We start from the raw sequence: 24,283 nt of genomic DNA on the forward strand, positions 1-24,283 counted from the left end.
CTCAATCCAAAAGAATTAACCTCTGGGATGTAGAAGAACAAAGGATTTATAGCATGAAATGTTCTGAACAATCTGACCAAAATCTTTTAAAAAGAAATGTTTGAAAAACCTTATGGAGTCCATAGTGTTTATTTTTCTAGGAGGCCTCCCAGTATTAATATAAAGTTTTTAATATCCGTCTCAGCTGTTGTATGAACAATTAATTTATTTTTACAGTCAGTTCTATCCACATTTTTTTCTAGTTTGGCCACAGGAATGAATAACTGGCCACTGGGTCCAATAAAATAGTGCTATATTTGTGAATATTAAGTTAGGCCCCATGCACATGTATTCAGATACTGTTACAAACAGGGGATATTTTGTGCTTTGCAATCCTGTACATATTAAAACACAATGTTTGGTCACTGAAAACAGCTTTTTGAAAAAAAAAAAAAAAAAAAAAAAAAAAAACCTCCAAAGCAGAAACTCTGTTTCCAATGCGCGGACACGTAAAGCGAAGCATTACAAAAATTGCTGATGTCCAAATTATAGCATGCTTCTGGCTCCAATATCTCTTTAATCCCTATATACTGAACTACATATGGATTCTCTACTACAAATACATTATGCTTAAATGTTTCAATTCAAAATGCATGATTTTGTGTGATTTGAGAGTCTTCGTGGTGTGTTGATGTCTCTCCCCATGATTTACGTTTGCCCCATACAGGGCTAGCATTTTGCACAAATATTCAAACGTGTGTGAATGGGGCCTTAATATCAATCAGTTTTATCCTTTGCCATGTTGAATGCTTTGGCTCAAAATGATCAAACGGCATACTATGCTGCAACATACTGTACAGTGAAAAAATACAAAAAAGTCTGTAGAGGAGCGCCAGTCTTCCCTTGAATACTCTAAACTCATCAAATGTCAAACGACTAACCCACAGAAGCACAGCAATATGAAATACATCAGCTCCGTTCTTTGTACTGCAGCAGAGGGAAAACGGTCTTCTTTTGAAGACACATCCGTCTAATGTCTTTATGAAGAGCTGTGCTGCCACAGACAATGTCAATATCCCATGGCAACCAGAGTACCTTTGTTTCTCGGCCCGCCATTGAAGCGCATCGCCCAGGATTGTAATGCTCTTTTTCCACAAAAAAGAAAAACTCTTACTGCACGCTTACACAAGGCAATATTCAAATGATAACACTCAAGAAGAAGATGATACTATCTGGGGATATCTTCAAGAACTACAATCCCTAAGAAATCAGAGATACCTGCAGCATCATCCCCATCTGCATTTCATCTCTGCACAATGAATGTAATCATCACTATAGCCAGAAGAAAGCTATCACTGCTGGAAGCTGAAGGAATTAGATAGAGGTGCACTGATGTGAATATTTTTGTCTGAAACAGAAATCTAACAAAATGAAAAATTTTGGCTGAATATCAAATGCCAAACCTGTTGTTTTACAGGTTTTTATTCTATTTGCCATGTTTTTCATCACATAGCCTAAATGTTTTCACAGAAAAAACAATCACAAAAAGACAATACAGTAGAGCTATTCTAATCTTAAGCTGACCTGAGTAGAGGTACTTTAATTATACATTTACGTCAGAACTACTACTCTAATCATGAATTTACCTCAGCACTGCTATAGAAAAACAACAACAGCTTATGCTACTGTCTTATCCCTGTACAGTTTGCATGTGTTAGCTCAAAAACACATAGTTTATGAATGAATGAAGTTTAACTTATATAGCGCCTTTCTAGAAAAACAAGGACGCGTTACAAATTACATTTTTTACACTCAAGCACATTACACATCAACACTCATCCACATCGATGAGAAGCGGCAGCCAATAGCGCACAGTGTACTCTCAACCAGAAACGACCGTCTACCTGGAGGACTGCATCGGGAACTACGGCATTCATCCAGGACAGAGTGCCAATCCACATCTGGGCACAGTCATACACACACTTACACACACACATTTACACACACATAAACTTACATACATACCACACACATACACATTCACACCAGATCAATTTAGAGTATTCAATTTTCTAGGCAATTAAGAGTATCCAATTTATCTGATCTCCATGTTTTTTGGACTGTAGGAGGAAACTGGAGTCCCTGGAGGAAACCCACGCAAACACGGGGAGGATATGGAATCTCCACCAAGATAGGAACTTCAACCCAAGACCCCAGTGCTGGGAGGCGAACGTGCTAACCACTAAGCCACTGTGCCTCCAAAGTAGTGATGAAGTAGTAACTGATACAGAACATGATAAGTGCTGAACGCTGAATGCTTTATTTTTTTTAATGTAAAAATTAACTTAAGTGTACAACCAGTACTAAATAAGAATAAGCATGTCAAACGGCTACAGCAGTACGATTTCCAAACACTGGAGAGAGTTGCAGGAGGAGGAGGAGGAGGGGAGAGTGTAGGCCTGTACAGCATGCCTCTACTGCTGAGAAGATCCTAATATCAGAGGAAACACAGCAATATGACACCATATTCAATAAATGTGCTATAATATTTAATCAAAAATAAAAAAGAAAGTGTGTTGCATTCGTTAAAATCAGGTATTCTATGCAAGTGTCCGGCTTGCTGGAGGAATACTGACTCCTTGGTGTGGCTACATAGTAATACACAGGTAAGGGTTGCAGCAGAACATGTGCTATATTGCAACAGAGCGTGCTCTCGGAGAGAAACTCATTCCGAAAACTTTTTTTTAACGTTACTGGAATTATGCTTTTCTCAGACGCCCCATCATATCTATCCTGGCAACACATCCCATCTTTTTCTTTTTTTAGAGTCTGCACTGTTTCATCTGGAAGAAAAAACGCCCAGAGAGAGGCAGCATTAGCAGAACTCTCAGCCTCACTCCACTCCATCTGTCACTTCTATGAGAGCCACTGACCAGCAGCACTGCTCGACCACACAAACACACACACATACACACACATGCAGACATACAGACGTACAGACAGACACACAGACACATTAGAATGAAGCCATTTACATTACATGCAACCCACAGCAAGAAGTACCCTTCCAGCTAAAAAACATTTACACACACACACACACACAACACACTTTTAAAAGTGGGAGGCAAACTGACACACAGCTAAAAACTCAACCCCGCATACACACACACACTCCCACTCCCACCAACACAAAGAGACAAGTAATAGATTTACACACACTTGCACACGTACACGGTCTGGCTGTGCCGCCCCTGAGGAAAAGGGAATGGATCCAGTGAGTTGGGTGACACTTACCAGACACGCCGCCATATGTGGTGCGCTTGTCTCGGCCAATGCCAGGCCAGGGAGAGCCGTCTGCCTTCAGTCCCATCAGCCCCGAGACCGTGTTGGTGGCGGTGACGCCATCTGCACCACCTACACCCACGGGGATCAGACATTAGCCATGGTGAGGAGAAGGGGGGGAGAAAGAGGGGGGAGCAGGAGGCAAAATCTGGCCCAGGAAAAGCTGCAGGGCTCAGGCTAACGCAGGCAGGACGCAGCGGGCCCTCGGCCGAGCTGCTACTGAGCCCCGCACTGCCAAGTCATTCCATTACGCAGCTCACGTCTGAACACTGCCCTGACCGCGCTAATATTAACTGTCCACTTCTCACACACACACACACACACACACACACACACAAATGCGTTTAATGGCCGTAATAACAAGTAAGACATGAAATCTGCTGAAAATGACTGGAATTATTGATCTGTAATTCGGGTTAAAAATGAAGAGCATAATAAGTATGAAGAAGTCAACTACCTTCATGTGCAGCTTTGGCAATATCCACAATGTTGGTGACATTAGGGGTCAGTTTGGCGAAGAAAGGGATCTTGACAGCTTGTCGGACCCAGCGGCAGATGTTCCGCACCAGCTCTGGATCCTGTTCAAATGGGGATCAGGATACAAACAAACAAACAGCAACAAAAGAGACTCTTAGTGCTGAACTAAACGAACAGAAACGCTAAACAGAGAAACTTAATGTTGGCAATCTGTTAGGGGTGTGCGTGAGTTTGTGTGTGACAGAGTGTGTGAGAGAGAGAGGGAGAGAAGCAAAAAGAGAGGACTTGACTAGGACTAGAACATTGGAGATCAAGAGAAAAATGAAAAGAGAAAAAGACAGTGTAAGAGAAATAGAAAAAGTGAGTGAAAAAAAGACTTCAAGACTTCAAAGAATTCAAGAGTGAGTGAGAAAGTAACAAAGAGAGAGAGAAAAAGAAAAATAGACAGTAAGAAAGTGTAGACCAAGATAGGAGAAAAAGAAGGAGAAAGAAAAGAGGGAGAGAGACAAAGAGACAGACAAAAATGAGAAGAGATTGAGAGTAAGGGAGAAAGGAAAATTAAAAAAGAGAAAAGTGTGTGCAAAAGAATGAGAGAAAGAGAAAAAGTGAAACAGAAAAACTAATACAAGAAGTGAGAAAGGAAACGAGAGAAAGAGAGCTAGAGAGAAGAGTGAGAATGAGAAAAAGAATGAGAAAGAGAGAACAGAAAACAAAAGGAAAGAACGGGAAACAGAAAAGAGATTGAGAAAGAAAGATTTGAAGTGAAGGAGAAATAAAGAGACAATGAAACTTAAACTAAAAGAAAAAAGAGAGAAAGAATGTGAGTAAAAGAGAGATAGAAAGAAAGAAACAGAAAGAGATAGACCTTAAGCAGAGAAGGAGAAAAATTTGGGGAAAAAAGCGATAGAAAGAAATGGAGAATAAGAAAGAGAAATGAAGAAATTGAAGGAGAATAAGAGAGAGAGGCCTTGAGCAGAGAGGGAGAGAGAGGGGGAGAGAGAGAGAGAGAGATAGAGGGATCATATGAGTGTGAACTGCTGCTCCGGGAGGATTCATGCTTTATTAGACATCTCCTGGCCTGTCAGTCTGGGTGTTTAGAGAGAGGAGAGGCCGCTCAGCGTCTGCCCTGCTCACACTCACTGCAGCTCCGCAGCTCCACTCAAGCACAACCACGTCTAAATCCACTACACCCAACACCAACAGCAGCACCACACGGGTTACAACACCAAACAACACAAACACACACTAACACTACAGCAACTAATGTTTGTAGACACCACATCTAATCAATGCATTCAGCTACTTTAAGTCTAGAGAAGTAAAACTATATTTCAGGAAGGATGGAGTTATTGAGTATTTCTGAGATGTGTTGGGGAGTTGAAGATGTAGTGGGATGCTGATCATCCAATAACCTCACCACACTAATGCTCTAGTTAATAAATGCAAATAAATCCTTACAAAAACAAAGCTCCAAAATCAAGTAGAAACCCTTCCCTGGACAGTAGAGGCATTTACTCTATTTACAGTATTGTTTTAACACTAAAGTATGTGCAGCTCTAAAAAAAAAAAAATAAGAGACCACTTCAGTTTCTGAATCAGTTTCTCTGATTTTGCTATTTATAGGCATAAGTTTGAGTAAAATGAACATTGTTGTTTTATTCTATAAACTACAGAAAACATTTCTCCCAAATTCCACATAAAAATATTGTCATTCAGAGCATTTATTTGCATAAAATGAGAAATTGTTGAAATAACAATAATAGATGCAGAGCTTTCAGACCTCAAATAATGATCATCCCCTTGATTATATTCCAGAGGTTTTCAATTTGGTAAAATCAAAGAAACTCATCACTTTGAAGTGGTCTCTTACTGTATATGATCTTTTTAATATATTTTTTTTTATTTTGGCCTTTAAAACTTCAGTACTATCAGTAACCACAAGACCCATTTGAGTGGCTTAAAAGCTATTTTTAGTATTAGTATTTCACTAATGTTCTCATGGCACCTTCTGAACTTTACTTATTTGCCAATATTTGACTGTCAAAATGTCTATGTTTTCCAGATATTTGTGTATTTGTGTATATATTGATGGATGTGAGAACTAGTTACTAGATTTCCCTTGTAAAATAAACTCAAACAATATAATAAGTGGGTACCACTTTAAAATAAGACTACCTTTATGAAGGGTTTATAAATGGTTTACAATTAGTTTATTAATGGTTACTTACTAGGTTGTAAAAAATCATTAAAAATAATTTATAATCAGTATAACAAATACGAAGAAAGGACAACAGCATAGATGGCTGTGGGTTTACTATTTGGCAAAAGACAGGTCATTGTTGCTCTTTCTATGTATGTGTTATAACTGATAATTAATGATTTTTAAGGCATTTACAACCTAATTAGTAACCAGTAACAAACTAATTGTAAACCATTTATAAACACTTTATAAAGGTAGTCTTATTTTAAAGTGGTACCAATTAGTGACAATACAGATGTTTCTTTAATGGTATTGTTACAAATTATATACATTTTCTCTAACAAAAAGCTTAATAAAGTATATATGTGAATATAATGATGCCACATGTATTACAATATTACAGCGAAAATCATATGTTTTCTCTAAGTGGCTCTATTACCCAGTTGGTTCACCTCTAGCCTGGATACAAAATAAGGAGATAAGGATGGGAAGCATTTAATGTTTCATATAACATCTTTCAGCATATTTGTCAACAGATGTTGCTACTGGGCCTGTAGATCCTGTACACTCATAGGTTGCCAAAGATGGTGTCCCAGCTGGTCCCATATATGCTTGACTGGTCTCATTAATGGTTGAATACATCTGGAAAGCAAGGAAGTGTTGTAACAAGGCATAGATGTTCCTGACAATGTATTGTTGTGTGTGGGTGAGCATTATCCTGCTGAAAAATGCCAGCAAGAAGCCATGTGGTGAGACGATGTATACTACATACCACAGAGCTGTGTTACTCATATCACTTCTAGTGGTGACTGAATGCTGTATGTGATGGCTCCCAAGATCATCACACCAGCAGTTGTTCAACTTGAGGCCTGAAACCCAACCATCGCTGGGCAGTTTTGTTATTGAACCTGGATTTAATGCTTAAGATCCTATAATTTCTGTAGCAGTCCATGTCTTTGTTCATAACAACACTGAAAAGAAGGCAACAGTGGCAACTGGTTGAGGATTTGTCTGAACAAACATCCTGCTTCACTCAGTCCAATAAAGCACCCCCTTAAAGCCTGTCAACTGTGCAAAACGCCTTGGAGCGCATTTTAGTAGCATAACTAGCACTCAACGATCTCTCACCAAGAGGTACACTTCCCGAAAGTAGCTTCTGAGAGCCTACTTTTTATTATAGGGGAGTTGGAAAGCACTACTGTGCCAAAACCCAGTGTTTGATCAAATCACACACGTAACTGTTTACATACAATTTACGCTGAAGGCATTACTGCATGCTGGGTTTTAAATCAGTGCAGGGTGTGTTATTTTATTTGTCAATGAGTGTTCTAAGAAATATCTATACCAGGAAATCTCCTGTGGCATGACGGAGCTGCATAATGGTCTGTAATAGTCTGCAATTATGAGAAAAACTGAGGTAAGGACAACAACCTGTGTAACACTTTAAAGCACTGTATTGCATGCGTGCCGCCTTCGTACAACACTTTATACCAAGCCTCTCGCAAATGTCTATGTGCTCTATGAACAGGTGAATGTTCTCATTATGCTATTTTTCCTTTAGAAAGGTTCTAATTTAGATCTATTCCTATCTTCTCCTTTTCTGCTCTTGATGTTTTAATGTTTCTCTCTCATTATCATCCTTTCATCAAAAATCTTCACAGATTCAGACCCTAATGCTTTACCATTCACATTCTTTGCAGTAGATTTCAAGCTTCGCTCCACTGGACACACATACAAACACACACAAGCCGCAAACATATGTTGAACACATTCAGAACATACACACTTTCGTGTCATCCTTTTCCCTGTGCTATCTCCCGTATCTTACACAGGAAATAGGCTCCTTTTCTAGCATATCCACTAACTGTTAGCACATATCCCCTTGGGCAATGGGTTTTGCTCTCCTGTATAAAAGCAGTGCGTTTTACAAGGTCCACGTGCAAAATAGAACGATGAGGTCAGTTTCATGCACAGGGGAAAGGTTAGCATTTGATTTTTAAAACCATTAGCCAGAATTGATTTGTCAGAATAGGGAGCCTGGAAGAAAAACACATCTCCCTGAGACCATTTCATTTCTATTTCCAGGGCATGCTGAGTGATTCAGTGCTCCGCAAAAAAAAGGAGGGGAGGAAAAAAAAAAAAAAAAATCACCGCCATTTTCTCCGATGAAATTTGAATGTTGTGCATCTGTGGATACACGTTCTGCTTTAGAGACATGGAGGGAGGAGACGGTATTTGCACCTAAAAATATGCCAAACGATTTCTAAAGGCTCTAGATGGAGGACAGGAAAGGTTACTCCATTGGAGATAAAATTCATTCCTAGCTTTTTCAGAAGATATTGGATTTATGCACTCGTGTCTGCAGCAAGTGCCATCCATAGCAATTTGCCTTGATTTATTCAAGACTTAAACAGGGCATAAACAAGGCTGGAGTGTTGGGTTCAACCAGTCCACTCCGAGCCGTCTGCCAGAGAAGGAGCTGTAATATCTGAGCCCCCGAGAGATGGTTGATAGCACTGCTGGCTTCCTGGGGAGATTCATTGGATGATATAGCAGATCCTGAACTCCAGGCAACAAAAGCAGATGTCACCAGAGTGTTATAGAAGGCTGTGAGGTGCAGAGTGGCACAAATCACAAACCTAATGTTCCTGGACAAATTCTGCTTAAAAAAGTGAATTCTCCACCAACATAATGTACTCTACTGTACTGATCTTACATGAAAAGCTACTAACATACAACAGGGTCTGAAAGATTACAACCGTCTAGACATATCGGAGGATGTAACGTCATAACTCAGTTACAAGGGAGTTATTTCTCCATAATACAAGGTTACAACAGCTTGACAAAGTTTGTGGAGTGACCAGCATGCGCCTGGTGGTCCCAGTGCAGTCTAGTGTCCTGAGGGCATGCCTTTTTATGAGCAGAATGGTGTTAGTCTTTAAGAGGAACAACAAGAACACAGCAGCACAGGAAGCGGGACTGGCCTTCCTCCCAGAGGGTCAAGGAAAATTGCATTATGCCTGCTCCAGCAGGAGCGACGGGGTCGTGGCCCACAGCCAGGCACCAGTCACCAAACAGATGCTGCTTGTAAGAACTCTGCTCTCGCAGTGGGCCTGCACTCCCTCTGAGGCCTGCCTGTGACAGCTTATTACAGGCCAGATGGGGGCGAGAGCTTCTGTCTGTGGGCCAGGGAGTCGGCCCCCTCTCCTCCGAGCGGTCCGCTACATACAGCATTACACGCTTGAATGAATGGCCAGCGCATCTGTAAGGCTGTCTGCTTTTTGGAGACCGTGACTCTTTTCTGGCATGAGAAGCCTGGGCGGGGCTGCGTTTAGTAGCCTGAAGCGAGGGAAGCGCGGAAGTCAGGAGGAGCCGGCCACAAATGAAACCAAAAAAAAAAAAAAAAAACTGGTCCTTCTCAAAGTCAGCAATTTTGGAATATAAACAACATGGACAGAGGGTCAAAACTTACTGAGGGTTAAGATATAGATTCTGTATTGGTATAGGCAATAAAAAAATATCCCTATACAAATCAAAAATGACTGGGAATATTTGGCAACCAAAAATGGCAAAAATCCCTTTAGCTGTTCAGCAATGGCAAAGCTATTTCACGTCATACTGCAGTACAGTACATTTGAAATGCAGGACAACAATACATTAAAGCTGATGTCTGTAAATTTGGGGATTTGGAGGATTCGGGGAGGATTTTACATTGGGTGGGTGTGATGTGGTCTCCTTTTAGAGTGGATGAATTTGATTCCAGGTTATGTTTAGTTAGAGAGAGAAAGAGAGAGAGAGAGAGCGCACTCAGTCAGAAACTTCACTCCTTCCTCCTGCACAGTGGAACAGTGGACCAACCTCTCGACTTCTTGGGATTCTTCTTGGACAGCTAAATTGGGTCTTACCAGGACATAAGCAGTCCTCTCAGAGTTTTTCTATCTCATCTCGACTTCCACAGTTCCCCTGAACTGCCACGTCTTATAAGCAGCACTACAGCTGCAAGCTGAAAACACTATAGGGTATCATCTTATAGCTTTCCTTTTCCCCGTGGCCATCAATTACTTTTTTCTTTACAGATCTCTAGACAGTTGCTTAGAGGGGCCCATGGCTAGTGAGTGTAAGCACAAGATTTGCAGTGAGAATGTGAGAAGCTTGGAAATTTGATTTAGCTGACAGCTCCTAATTACAGCTGGTGATGCGCCTCAGGTCTGACTTGCAAATCAATGTCTAAGACCTATGCAACACTTGTTCCCTATGTTTCCTATGACCACCCACACAAACATCTGCTAGTTACGAACTGCTAGTTGCATATGGATGTGACTATTTTCCAAGTTTATGAGATGAAGGAGACTAAGTGAAAGCATTAGAATTCAATATGCCTCAGACAGTCTGTGTAACTGTGTGTGTCTGGTTTGGACTAAGGTAAAGAGGCAGCGTGCCTCACAGGCACACGGAAGCACTGATCAGACATGGAGAGCTTTCGGCCGCGCTGAAGAGCGTGCAGCAAGGAAAATCGACCGGCGCACAGCAATAAGGGCCGAGTGAATTGCATACTGACTCCAGCAGCACTGATCGGGAGGGGAGGCGGCATAGCGGAGGGGAGGTCTAGTATGAAATTAAAGGAGGGCCATGGCGGCTCCATGGAGAATTCTTTATTTATTTTCCCTCTCCCCACGTGCTGTCACCGCGGGGCAGGTGGAGCCGGTGTGGGATTCATTTCAGCACAATGGGGGGAGGGTGCGGTGGGTGGTGTTGGAGTAAGAAAAAAGGGGGAGAGAGTCGGAAAGGGAGAGCGAGGAGAGAGAGGGAGAGACAGAAAGGGGGAAAAAAGGGGTCTTTACCACCCTCAGGCAGCAAGAGGGGAGGGGCGGGAGGTAGCACAGAGACGAGGAGGGAGCCAGAGGAAGAGGTAAGGGTGGAGGAGGAATAGTGGCTTTACACCTGAAATTTTAATTTTACCGTGCAAGGTCACGGGAGGTGGGCGCTCTTGTTAAGAGCCGGCAAGTCTCGTAGGAGGGATGATGGAAGTGGCGTGCCACTAGGCCCTGTTTGGCAGGCTGAAAATAGCTGTGGGAGCCTGCGCCGCTTTTAATTTGTGAATCCGAGGAGCCGTATTGAAGGCTGGGGAAAATATGAGTTCCCAGTGGATGCTGAGTCAAACCTGAGTAAGAGCTATGAAATAAAGGCTCTTCACACCCGGGAGATCTTTATCCGTCACAAGTACTGAGCCGCTTTACGTGCCTCCTCAACCTGCGATAATAACAACTGTGGAAATGTCCCAAAAAAATAAAAAAATAAATAAAATAAATAAATAAACATTTAATCAAGAACTGCTGAAAAATAAAAATACAAGGCAACACACACAAATAAAGATAAAAAGGAAAAAGAGAAATAAACAGTGATAGCACATTTAGATTTATTCAGAGGAGCTGGCTTCTTGTAGAGTTCTTGGAACTGTTCAAAAGCCTCTACTGCTTAAGGACTAAAAAATGGCTTAGAAGCTGAATGGCTCCTTGATTAGAGCTCTAAAGTGCCAATCCCATTGATCAACAGTAAACAAGATAATGAAATCATTACACATATTTATGCCTGTCATAAGTAAACAAAAACCATCACTAATCTGATGGCAGTTAAATGTTAAAAAGCTTGGAGAAAAAAGGAAGCATTATACTGCGAAAGCTAAACACAATGAGTGGGTGAGATTGCATATTAATGCGCCATTAAAATCAAATTCTTCCTCTCTTTCGACGTAGTCAGAAATAATGTTTTTCCCTGGCTAGGAAGGGAAGTGCCAAACAGTGTGATTAAATGATATTGCCTCTCTTTAGTTCACACGGAGGTTACCTGCCTGCAGGCCCTGCAGCTTTGATTAGCTTTTTGTCTTCCAGCTGAAAATCTACAGCAAACGGATATAACTCTTTGAATTTACGGCCAGTGCTCTGGAAAATAGCTCTCTCTCTCTGTAAGAACAGAAAGTCTGTTTTATTTCCTGTGCTAGAAACGCATAATCAGAAGAGCAAGATGGAGAAGCATGTGTGTTCTGTGCGTCTATCCGTACCAGATAAGAGCTGAAAGGCATGGTAATACACAGCGGGATATGTTTGTCTTCCAAATGCCTTCATTACTTATACCACCTGTATATCTTATTCATCATGGCTGACCATTCCAACATTTGATAAAACAGAACCATTGGGCCTGAGATCTACTGCTGCAGAGACTGATGCAGTATAGGCAGGCTTCCATCCATGGGATTTTATGTGAAAAACGCTTTGAAATGTTTGATGATGCAGGCGACGGAAGCGGCAATTACCAGTAGTATTTTACAAATATCAATTCCACTTCAGCTACAGCGGAGAGGTTCTGACAGGGGAAATAACGCAATTATGCATGAATTTAGTGTGACAGGATTTTCATCACCTCTCCTTCAACAAACCAATAAAACTACCCACAACTGAAGATCTTTTCCATATATATGCAGTACTGTGGCACCTAAGTGCATTATTTAAACCATCTATTGTAAAGTAAAAAAAAAAGTGGGTTTTGGCTTGTGAACAACATCATATCATAACAGAATGAATGAAGAACAGCTTAAAAACAGCAGAACATACAAACGCATTATTTTAGACATTAGAACAGATGAATGCAACCATAACTACAGCAAAACAGATCTCTCTTTTTTAAAAGAAAGTAGTTGAGATCTTGTGAGCTAGTTTAAAGAACTCCTGGATGCCTTGATTTTCTAAATTCTTGTCATGGGCTATATGACCTTAAATCCATTGCACAATTAAATGAACATTTTACCTTGATTACGATTAATGAACAATTAAACAATTCTAATAATAAACAATAGACAGCATTTGTTTTTGCTACAAGCTACTCGAATTGCTCAGTTGGTTCAGTAATAGGTGTTCTTCTTAATGTTACTTCCATGTCACACTGTTCACGGTGGGTGGTGATGCTAGCCTTTTCTGGTTTAATGATGTATTTTATGATTTTTATTTTTTTTTCATTTAAACTCAACAATTCTAAAATTTAGGGGTTTAAATTGACTTAAGATATCACCTCAAAACAACAACAAAAAAGTTGGCTGTTCTCAAGCCATTGTCTGAAGGATAACTTCATCACTACATGGTCAACTTCATGATTAAATTGCTATCCTATGAATTTTGTCATGCAAGAGTTTTTAACGCTTCTTAAGGTGACAATAAATGAGCGCATATTAAAAATAAGTAAATCAAATAAAAAGACAGAATAATGACCAAATTATATCGATCAGAAGTTTGGAATATTGTTTTTTTTTATTTTTTTTAATAAATTTATTATTAAAGCAAGTATCTGCCAATATCAATATGATTCCTATGCCCTTCCTACTATTTAATAGGTAAATATAAAAGTAAAAGTCTGACTATTGCATAAACCTCCAACACTAAATTCTCTCTGCACACAGGCCTCACCAGTGTGAAGGAAAGTGGCCACAGTGTTTTTGGCTAGAAACACTTTGTCTCGGGCTGTAGTCATTCAGCTGGATGTGAACAGCTGAGCGGCGCTCTTTGTCTGAAATGCCGACACTGGAAAGGTAAAATTCACACACTGAGATGTGAAAGCGCGGCTGCCTCTGGCTGCTGGGCGATGGAAGCTCCTCGGCGGCGAGGGCCGACGCCGGTGCTTCAAACGGGCCTTTTATCCTTTTACTCAGGAGCTCTGCTTTGCATTTTATGACTTTGTTGTTTTAGTGATCTGACACGGTGTGTGGCTACAAGAGCAGGTTTTCATGTCATGTCACTAGACTCGGTGACCAGCTGTGGCAAATGTGTTTAGAGGCCTAAAACACAATTTTCGATGCACGAGCAGGCAAATAGGCGAGCACTCGGGTTTAGGGTTGTACGACTGTGCAGAGGTAATCCGAAACATGGCGTGTAATATTCCATCTACATACAAATCCCTCAGAGGAGAAACAATGCGCTCGTATTGACTATCACAACTACATCAAGCATCCAGACATTGTCCTGACTTTAACAGTGACTGCAGCTGTAATTGAAGTCATAAACAAGGACGTGTTTTGTTCCCATGTAATACGAATCAGGCGCTTGCAAAAGAAGACAAAGGGGGAAAAAAAGTTGCTCCTAATCCTCTATGGGCAAACGCTACATTAATCCCAGTGAATGGCATTCCTCATTTGAAAGAAAATTGTTTACAAACCGCAAAAGAAAATCATTTATGGATTATTAAACTGCGTTAATGCTTCAATTGAACGTGATGCTATGGAAAAGGTGTATCATTAAAATCCACATGCAAAATCAATGCTCCGCTGGAGTAGAGACACATTAATAATAGGTGTTTGCGGTGCTTGATCTCCCTACAATACCTGCCATTGTCTGTTCACAGCTGAGACAATAGGTTTCATTTCATTCGGAGCCGTGCACAGGGGAAGCGTTTCATCACTACACCTTCTCTATGCATTTCTAACTAAACTAAAAGCAACTCGTTTTGACACTGATATTCCTTCTACACTTTTTAACATAGTAAAACATAGTGTTTTACTAATAAAATCATTGCTTTTAAATGCAAATTAAGAAGAGAAAGTGTTTAAGAATTAAGTATTACTTCCTTCAGTAAGAATATATCCGCACAAAGCAGTTGTGAGATACAGAGGAGCATATAGAGTAGTACATGTGTGTATTTAAATGCAGCAGGATTTAACAGCAGTACTTGGATTCAGTGAAAGGTAGGATAATACTTGGCCTCTGTGTATTTATGATTAGAGCAGTAGTCTGGCTGCACACACTAACTAAACTGACCAGCCCTCTTCTTGGTGAGGGAGGGTAAGCTCCTCCAGGCTGCTTCTCTGTATGTATGAGGTGTAGAGTGAAGTGTGCTGGTCCTACCTGCCCGCAGGCCAGTCCCATGCCCCTCTCGCCCATTCCATGAGGGCAGGATAAATTCAGCTCCAGGGCATCAGCTCCAGAAGCCTGTTCAAGGGGCACAGTTATGCAAAAAAATCTATTTTAATACATTCAAAGCATTCCTGCCTTAATAAAAATGATATAGGCTTACATTATATGCAAATGCACATATATACTGTATACTAGGTCTGAGCATTAAAAAAAAAAAAAGTTTACGTCCAATCAAAACAGCGGAAAATGTTGCTCCACTGATCATACAGGAGCACTGGCTTAATATCTACAGACTGTAGTCCTTCAATTTTGTCTGATAATTTATTATCCTACTTTTAAGCTGCTCTGCATTGGTCAGGACCAACAAAGAGCATACCATAGTGGTGGAGTGTTTTTGTGTGTTGTGCTTGTAGGAGTGGATCAGACACAGCAGCAGTGCTGCTGGTGTTTTTAAACACCGTGTTAATTACTGTATTAGACACTTCTACTACTAAAGTCAGGGACAGAAGCTCTGCATCTGTTGCTGCACAGTTAGCGTTGGTCATTGCTAAAAAGTGACCCACCAATGAAAATAATACCTGCTCTGTGGTGGTCCTGACCATCGAAGAACATGGTTAAAGAGCCACTAAACCCTAGGCCTTTTTTTCCATTTATAGCTAAAATATGTTTCTTTGAAGTTTAAAAAACATACCATATATAAACCTTTCCTAAACTTTTAAAAATGCTTTTAATGTGTTTTTTTTTGTGTGTTTTTTATTTCTCAGGTTCAACTATATGCTATAGGCGTGGAGGATGTGTCAGTTTACGTTGGCATGCAGACACAATATCACAATATGCAGATCAGTGTATCAATAATACCGCCCTCTTCATAACATCCAACCATCTATCTGCATCTAACCGCTATCAGAGGCACACTGTTGCTGCTGCAGCTCAGCCAATGAGCTAGCACATACATCACCCAGTGCCCCTCCCAAAATATCCCTCCCATTTTTTAGCCTTTGTCCAATTTGAGCTGAGGGTGGAGTCAGCAAAAATCAAGGGGTTTAGTGCCCCTTTAAAGTACTACAGTCTGTAATAATAGAAGTACAAAGGGCTCCTATATGCTTAATGGATCTGAAAAAAAAAAAAAAAAAAATAATGGGTGTATAAACAAAGAGGTGGTCATAATGTTAAGCAGCATATTTGTAATCTATTATACAACACACACACAGTACACACAGCACAATCACATTATACAAATATAATAAGGGGGCTTTGATGAGACCCCATATGCAAGCATAGCTGTTAAAATATATGAATCATGCAAAACAACAATCTAGTGATTCAGTTTATTAATCATGCCGTGTCCAAACCCCTTACAGCTGCTCAGGAAAACAGAAAACACAAAGCCTCTTTTCAAGAAGAGGCGCGCGCGTGCCAACGAGAGACACAAAACAACGGTGACTGAAACATTAGGCCTAAAATAGACCAGACAAATGATAACTGTTCCACATGGATGCGCGGGAGACGCCACACTGTATGTAGACTGGTGGAGTGGGGCGTAGAAAGCGGCTGAGCAGGAAAGGCGTTTGACAGGCAATTACATATCCGTGGGGGCTTTAAACCACATCACATGGGGGATTTAAACAATTACAAAAAGCTCTACAAACCTGCCAGAGTGACTCCAGCTGTAGATTTATGATTCGCCACAGACTGACAGCCATTAGAGAGAGAAACGAAGAATAAGTATTTTAGCCTTACAAAGTGCAGAGGAGCAAGTGGCAGGATGAAGCCATTTATCATAGTCAGCTGGGGAGAGGAGGAAACCATGGCAGCCCCGGATTAGGCTCCAGATTTCATGGTCAATTAGGGCCAAATGCAGGTACAAAATGGACACAATGCGCCGTGATCCCAAAGCCAATTATCAATAATGTTTAATTTCACCCGGCTTCCTTTAAGCCCTTTATAGGAGAAGGAGGAGGAGAAGGAAAAGGAGGAGGAGGAGGAGGCTGCCTCCCTCCACCGTCCCTCCTTCCTCCGCAACAAAGGACCACACACACAATGAATTAAGCGCTATCATCGCAGATCACAATAAGCAGCTTTGAGAGGGAAGACAGCAAGCAGGCTATTTGATATTGCAGGCTTAGCAGAAAAAAAGCAGAGAAGAAACAAGTCCGAAATACGGCAAAGCAAAACACAAGCGTGCAAAGAGGAACGAGTGAGTGAGCTAGCTAGCTGGGATAGTTCAGGTCCTGCCTGCGAAAAGAAGAGCCTCCTACCCTCGTTTCATTCTTAAAACCACTCCTCAGGGGAGGACAGAACAGAGAAGATAGAAGGACAGAAAAGGAGACAGAAAGAGAGAGAGAGAGAGAGAGAAGCAGACGGACTGAGAACAAAAAAAAAAAAAAAAGAACAAGAGGCTTAGTACCACAGTTCCACACCTCTTATCCTAATCCCACACACCCACAGATTCACACACAAACCCAAATATAAACACACCACTGTAACACACATCTCTGCACAGGCATGCCCTGTGGACGATGATATATACTCCTCATACGCCACATGAATTCTAAACGCGCAGCACACGCAGCTGACCACAAGCATAGGGAAATACAGCCCAGCATGCACATTAATATTTATCCACAGCGCCTCCAAACATCCATTAATAGAGGAGGAAAATGGTGAAGAAGCTTTAAAGAAGAACAGGAACAGGAGCCTGGCAAATAAAAGGTGCGACACGCAGGATTTAAATAGGCTTTAATGATCGTTATGGAATAAATTGGACGCTGGCGTCAAAACGAGCATCATTAACCAACATGTGTCTTAACTGTTGTTTCCAAATTGGCTTGCTAAACTCATTCATTAAAACGTGATGTATGCAGAAGAGTGTTTTATTATATTACAAGAGCCATAAGCACATATGAAGCCTGAGTGAGAGGAAAGGCTTCAATATTCATGGGTGAACTCGTACTTAAAGCTTGAGTATCTGTGAACAGCAGTAACTTCGACAGTGGTGGTTGCGGTTGTGTGGTTGAAGGCCTCTTAGGATAACGCATTATTTTGCTGATATCATGTCCCACAAATAACTGCGATAATTAGTCAGTTATTGTAATTTTTAAACTCATTTTATGCTCCTGATATAACAATATAATACAGTAGTTCCACTCTTTTAAAGCGTAATGAACGTTTAATTATTAAGAAAATATTCAGACATTGGAATATTTATACAAAAACATTTAAATATTCAAAATACGGGTACCCTAAAAGGGACATGGAGTATTTTTACAGATTAAAGGGACATTTTTAGGTTAAAAATACTAAGTGGTGAGCACCAGATACTAAATGACAATGTTTCCATCAGCTCCACGCTGCTATGTGGCATACCAACACATGCATACACACACACGCATGGGCTGATACTTTGTGTATGTTAATGTACTTGTTGCCAAATAAGAGTGTTTAATGTGTTGAGATGGAAATTGGGACACATCCCATCATTTATACGTCACTATTTTATGTTTCTGCAGGAAAATGAAATATGAACATTTCAAATTATTCAGTCTTGTTTATTCAATATTTAATAAGAAATACATCTTTTGTGTTGCTATATATATATATATATAAAGAAAATTCACTACAAAAAGCAAATCACAGAAATTTTTGAAAATGAGCTATATTATAATACGTATCATAATCAGGCTATGAAAAGGCCTATATTAGAATATGAATACTGCACAGCTCTAGTGGTGAGCTCCAGATACCATAGGGTTAAGTGAACAGTGCTTTTTCCTATTATCCTATTAGTATCAAGTTCACCTGAGAGTATCTGGTGCTCACCACTTAGTACCTGGGGCTTAGCACTTAGTATCTGGTACTCAATAAACAGTGTCCTGGGCTTTCCACATACTATCTGATTCTCATCACAAAGTATCTGGTGCTCAAAACCATGACACCATATTCCTTTTATCTGTGAAGAAAAAAAAAATACAACAGCTCCCTACTGAATAAATAAAAGGAAAAAAAATCCAGACCTTTATTTATATTTATTTATATATGGGAATAGGCTTTCCCATAAAGTACAAAAAATGCAATTCGAACGCACAAGACAATAATGATGTCAGCAAATTTTTTTTTTTCATGGCATGACCATATATTGTCTGATGAATAAATATGATGCACATATTTGTATGCCACATAGCAGTGTGGAGCTGATGGAAACATTGGCTATTAGTATCTGGTGCTCACCACTTAGTATTTTTAATCTAAGAATGTCCCTTTAATCTGAAAAAATACACCATGTCCCTTCAGGGTACCCCTATTTTGGATATTTATATGTTTTGTATATGATGTAATCTTTGGGACAGGCCTTGTGGATGACTGTGGCAGACCCCGGCAAAAAGCTGAATTACTTATTTACTCCTTCTTGTAGTTACTTTTAGAGGTGGACTGCTGGAGACAAGTCCTACGGATACGCTCCACAAAGGAGCCACGGGCCTGGAGCAGATCTTTATCAGAGTTGACACTGCCTTTGACATGGGCTCTCAGCTCCCAACTTGATAAGGAAAACATTACCTACCTATTCCTGTCATACACTTTGGAACATTAGGGATGGTTTGATCTCAGGGGGTTGGGGGTTTTGAAGAATGAGGGGGAAAAAAGTGAGGGAGAGGGGGGGGAGGAAAAGAAAAACACACATGGAGTAAGGATACACTTACTCTACAGTTGGAAGGACAGGCTCTGAAGATGCTGGAGGACAGACAGACAGACAGACACAGAGATGTAACAGAAGCTGAGAGGCTGGGAGGCAGTCAGTGGACTATGACTGGAATGTTCATTTCAAATGAAAGCAGAGGAAGCCCTGCACTGCACTGGCTGTACCGCGCAAGCTGCGGCACACTCGCAGATGCTTTTTGAGTGACAGCATGGAGACTTTCATTAGCTCAGCCTCACATATTCATGATGGCGGCAGCGCTAGGCCTTTCACAAACACCTCATATCCAACAGCTGATTATCAAGGCGCCTATCTACAGCCCCAACTTTAAATGGAAGAAAATGGGCACAGATCATGGGAAGGCATTGACATTTATGAATCACAGCTCTGGCTCGTGATGATGATGCAATATATCTCTCAAAGGCAGCGATTATGTGTGCGTATGAAGGGGTGGTGGGCGGAGCAGCAGAAGTGAGGTGGTGCCTAAGAGCAGAAAATGGTTTACTTCGGGCTGACACTTAGGAAAAGGGAAGAGAGAGGGTAGGGACAAAAAAAACTTTTAAGTAGTATCCTTAGGCAAGGAACAGTGTTAAGTGTTCCCTCACAGATTTCAAAGTGGAAATAAATGGGTGATTTTCCTTGAAAACGGAGTTGCCATAGCAACTGGGCTTTTATTTCATACATGCCCGCAAAGGTAACTAAACAGTGCACTTTGGATGTGAGGATCATGAGGAATTCGGACCACAGTGGAGGGTCACCGAACAATAGAGCGGCTAGCAAGGACAGGGCGAGCTGATATCTCATTCTCTCCTTCTCTGTGTCTCTCATTTAGGGCTCAGCAATACATCGTCAATATAGACATATTAAAAATGATTAGCTGGTAATATCGTAGATCGTAGAGTAAAGTCTTTTGCAAATTATGTTGTAGGAGCATTGTAATTAAAGGAACTGCTTAACAACTTTATTTCACTACCCCAAACAACATACATACCATTTCAGTTTCTGAATCAAAAATAACAAAAAAGATGCAGAGCTTTCAGACCTCAAAAAATGCAAAAAAGAAAACAAGTTTATATTCATAATGTTTTAAGAGATCAGAAATCTATATTTGGTGGAATAACCCTGTTTTTATTTTTTTTGTTTTCATGCATCTTGGCATGTTCTCCTCCAGTCTTACACACTGCTTTTGGATAACTTTAATCCTGGTGCAAAAAAAATAAGCAGTTCAGCTTGGTTTGATGGCTTGTTATGATCCATCTTCCTCTTCATTATATTCCAGAGGTTAAAATCAAAGAAACTCATAATTTTTATTTTTTTCCGGAGCTGTAAGATATCAAGATTAGTGAAGTCAATCAATGGAAATATTTAATGAGATTAATCAAAATAATAGTCCATGATTAATGATGATTAATCACAAGTTAAAATGCTTGTGTTTAAATTTTATTATAATATTTGAGTGCAGTTCAAAAAAAAAAAAATCTATTAATCTATTAAGAAGATTAACAAGAGTGAGAGTTAGTTAGGATATTGAATCCAGTATATTTCACCATAAAAAAATTATCTACCCTCAAAATTGGTGAAATGATTTGTTTGTGCTAATCGTGGTATGAGCTTTCAGTCATTTCTCTCCTACCTTTACTATTTTTACTCTTTCCCTTTCCCCCCATCCCTCCATCTTTGTCAGCCTAAGGATTGTGCAAACTCCTTCCAACTCTAGATATGAGGTGCTGGTGTAAGAAGCAGAGCGAGGATGAACTGGGCTCAGACTGTTTCTGCCTACAGGGAGCTTCTTCTCCAGAGTCGGGTTAGAGCACACCGGGGCTGAGGGGCTTGCTGATGAAGGCAGGCTATAGAAAGTCAGTGTGACGCTGCTGCAGTCTACCCTAAAGCCATGTGCTCACCCAGACTAAGATCAGTGTGTGGACTGCTTTATGAATATATAATATGCAGGCAGTACCTGAACCTGGTTAAGAGGGGGTTCCTAGGTAAATCCATAATGACAGTAATACAGAAAGCCAGAGGAGGAGTGAGGGGGGGCACAACCAGATGTCCATCTCTTTGGAAGGGGAAGGGGGGGTCTGGGCTGAGCTTGACAGGTCCGATTTAATGAGGTACAACAGAGAGCGAGAGCGTCAATGAAATCGATAGCAGAATTAACACATTGACATGTGGACCTGTTTACTTTCTGACATTTTCTGTGCACAATTAAGCACCTGAGATATGCGAGTCAACTCGCATTAATCCAGGGGCCACCAAACTGCCTGACTCTATTCCCATTCAAAACAGGAGCTCTGTGTTTACAAGAGTGGGAGGATATACGCTAGATGGACAAAAGTATTGGGACGTCTGCTCATTCATTATTTCTTTCAAAATCTTTGTTATAAAAAAGGGGTTTATCTAGATGTTTCTGGAGTAATAGTCTTTCTAAATGTTTCGATTTTAAAGCATTTTTGGTTGGATAATCATCACCCCACCTCATACACAACTCCCCAACTCCTCCCAAAAGTATCGGACGGAGCACCATCATTCTAGAGAACACAGTTCCACTGCTCCACAGTTCGAAGTTGGTAGGGGAGGCTTTGTAACTCTCTATAACATGTTGTCATTAGGGATGACCCCAATTGGTTCATGTTATCTGCTTCAAACACTCTAAATTAATTTAATGGCAAATGTAGATGATTGAATTTTAGAGTTTTCGTTATGCTTTCGTTAACTTACTTGAAGAGCCTGACCAGGCAATGTTGGATGTTGTTTTAAATGTTGATTAAAAGCATATTTCTAATTGATTTGGAATGCTTTTTTGGACTCCTCTAAAATCTCAGAGAACTTGTTGGACGTAGCAGATCGTGGACCATGGTACGACCACTTACTTCAACTATGAAGAGCAATCCAAACTAATGTCTGAACCTTCTCCAAAGTCATCCTCTCTAACAATGAACTAATCATCTGCAGCTGATGTTTTGCACATGATCCTAGTGTTAGGCATTGTAAAGCTGCAGTACTTAATATATTTTTCTTTTTTAAAAGGAAAGGAGGACCATATTTTTTCAATATAAGGCACACAAGATTATAAAACTCACTATCATTAAATGCCTATTTTCAACTCTATTTTCATACATAAGACGTATATATATATATATATATATATATATATATATATATATATATATATATATATATATATTTTTTTTTTTTTTTTTTTTTTTTTTTCAAACGAGTGCTGTATGTTACTCTATGCAGATTTCTCTCCTTTATTTGGGTGAGTAAAGCGTTTCCGTTTACTTACAGTAAGCTTAGATTTTCAGATTTCCACTAAGGCAGCAGCATTAGCATTAGGAGCTAACTGCTAACGCTAGCCGTGGTTGGAGCTAGTAAATGCCACCCGACAGCGCTACACTGAGAAACCCTGACTGTTCCTGTAAGCAAGGGTGATCGAAGCTAGTGGGTTGTCCGTGTAGCTTGTTTTAACACGAAAAACATGCGGGCTACAGTCCGATAATACTTACCTCTGGACTGCGAAAAGAGCTAGTGCTTAGCACAGATAGCGGGTAGTGCTAATGCTGTTCCAGCAGTGCTAGCCGATAATACTCACCTCTGAACGGCAAAAGAGCTAGCGCTTAGCGTGGTTAGCAGCTAATGCTGCTCCAGTTTCGGTTCTGGAAAAACTTCACTGAAACTCCTGTATAATGCTGTACTTCAGCAGAATGGCTTTATTGCTTCTTACAACCTTACTGGTAAAATTCATACATAAGGCACACCAGATTACAGTTTTGGAAAAAAATTAATGAATTAGGTAGTTTTTGGGAGGGGCAGAACTATGCTAGTAAATGGCATCACTGTGTTTTTGCTACCATTCCAGCAAAGCCAAATATATTAATCTGAAAAAGAGTGGGTTTGATTTTTGATCTGTTTTTTTCCCAGAGATTTATTTTTTCTGGCCATGACAGCTTTTGCTAGTAACCTGAGCAATCACTGTGCTGCTAATAGCACAGATACAAGAGCTACTGCGATCAGGAACGTATTCTTTGTCTGTTCCTACACCCACTGTCAAAGCAGAGAATTAGATCTGAAGAGAGGTTGCAAGAGCGTGACTGAGCCCTTGCTAAAATCACCAGATTTATCCATCCTGTAAGGAGACTGCACCACAATGCATGTTTTAAAAGTATGTTTTAGCATGCTTAATGGAATTACACATTCTCACCAGAGAGTTTTTTTGTTTTTTTTTTAATCCCTAAAATGTAAGGACTGTCACTTTAAAGGAGTAAAGAATATGTGGCTGTTAAATCATATTTCAGCATGGTACAAATGAAGATCATATGTTTAAATATTCTAAAAATGAAAAATGTTTATAATGGGGTTTTACATGTATATACTGTATAAACACACACACTGGTGTGAGGGTGTATTCATGTGCACATGTGATCGTTCCAGAGTGGGTCTGCTGGGGCTAGGTTTGACTGACGCTGGGAAAGGACAGGGTCTGGAGCACTCACGCTCACAGATGGAGGAGCCTGAAGAAGTCTGGCCTGAAGACGTCCTCTCCTCCCCCACTCTGCTCTCCTCCGTAACTGCCTCACTCCTTCTCTGGCATCTGTCTCATCCCTCTCAGCCTCTTGGCAGCAACAAACCAGTTGGGTCTTATAAACATTTGCCTAAATGTAGCACGCTTCAGATCCAAGATTAATTGCCACCGATTCA

At 40.4% G+C, this 24,283-nt stretch overlaps 1 protein-coding gene across 1 annotated transcript in view; it reads right to left on the reverse strand.

Moving 5' to 3' along the window:
• Nucleotides 1-24,283, reverse strand: part of dpyda.1 (dihydropyrimidine dehydrogenase a, tandem duplicate 1) — a 206,287-nt gene that overhangs the window by 43,555 nt on the left and 138,449 nt on the right. The window contains exons 16-18 of the mRNA XM_022673644.2: nucleotides 14,884-14,967; nucleotides 3,779-3,899; nucleotides 3,274-3,393 (exon numbers count right to left, since the gene is read on the reverse strand). Coding sequence (XP_022529365.2) covers nucleotides 3,274-3,393; nucleotides 3,779-3,899; nucleotides 14,884-14,967 — 325 coding nt within the window. The remainder of the gene's footprint in view (nucleotides 1-3,273; nucleotides 3,394-3,778; nucleotides 3,900-14,883; nucleotides 14,968-24,283) is intronic.

The sequence above is a fragment of the Astyanax mexicanus genome, chromosome 6 (genome assembly GCF_023375975.1).
Source record: "Astyanax mexicanus isolate ESR-SI-001 chromosome 6, AstMex3_surface, whole genome shotgun sequence".
NCBI classification, from domain to species: Eukaryota; Metazoa; Chordata; class Actinopteri; order Characiformes; family Acestrorhamphidae; genus Astyanax; species Astyanax mexicanus.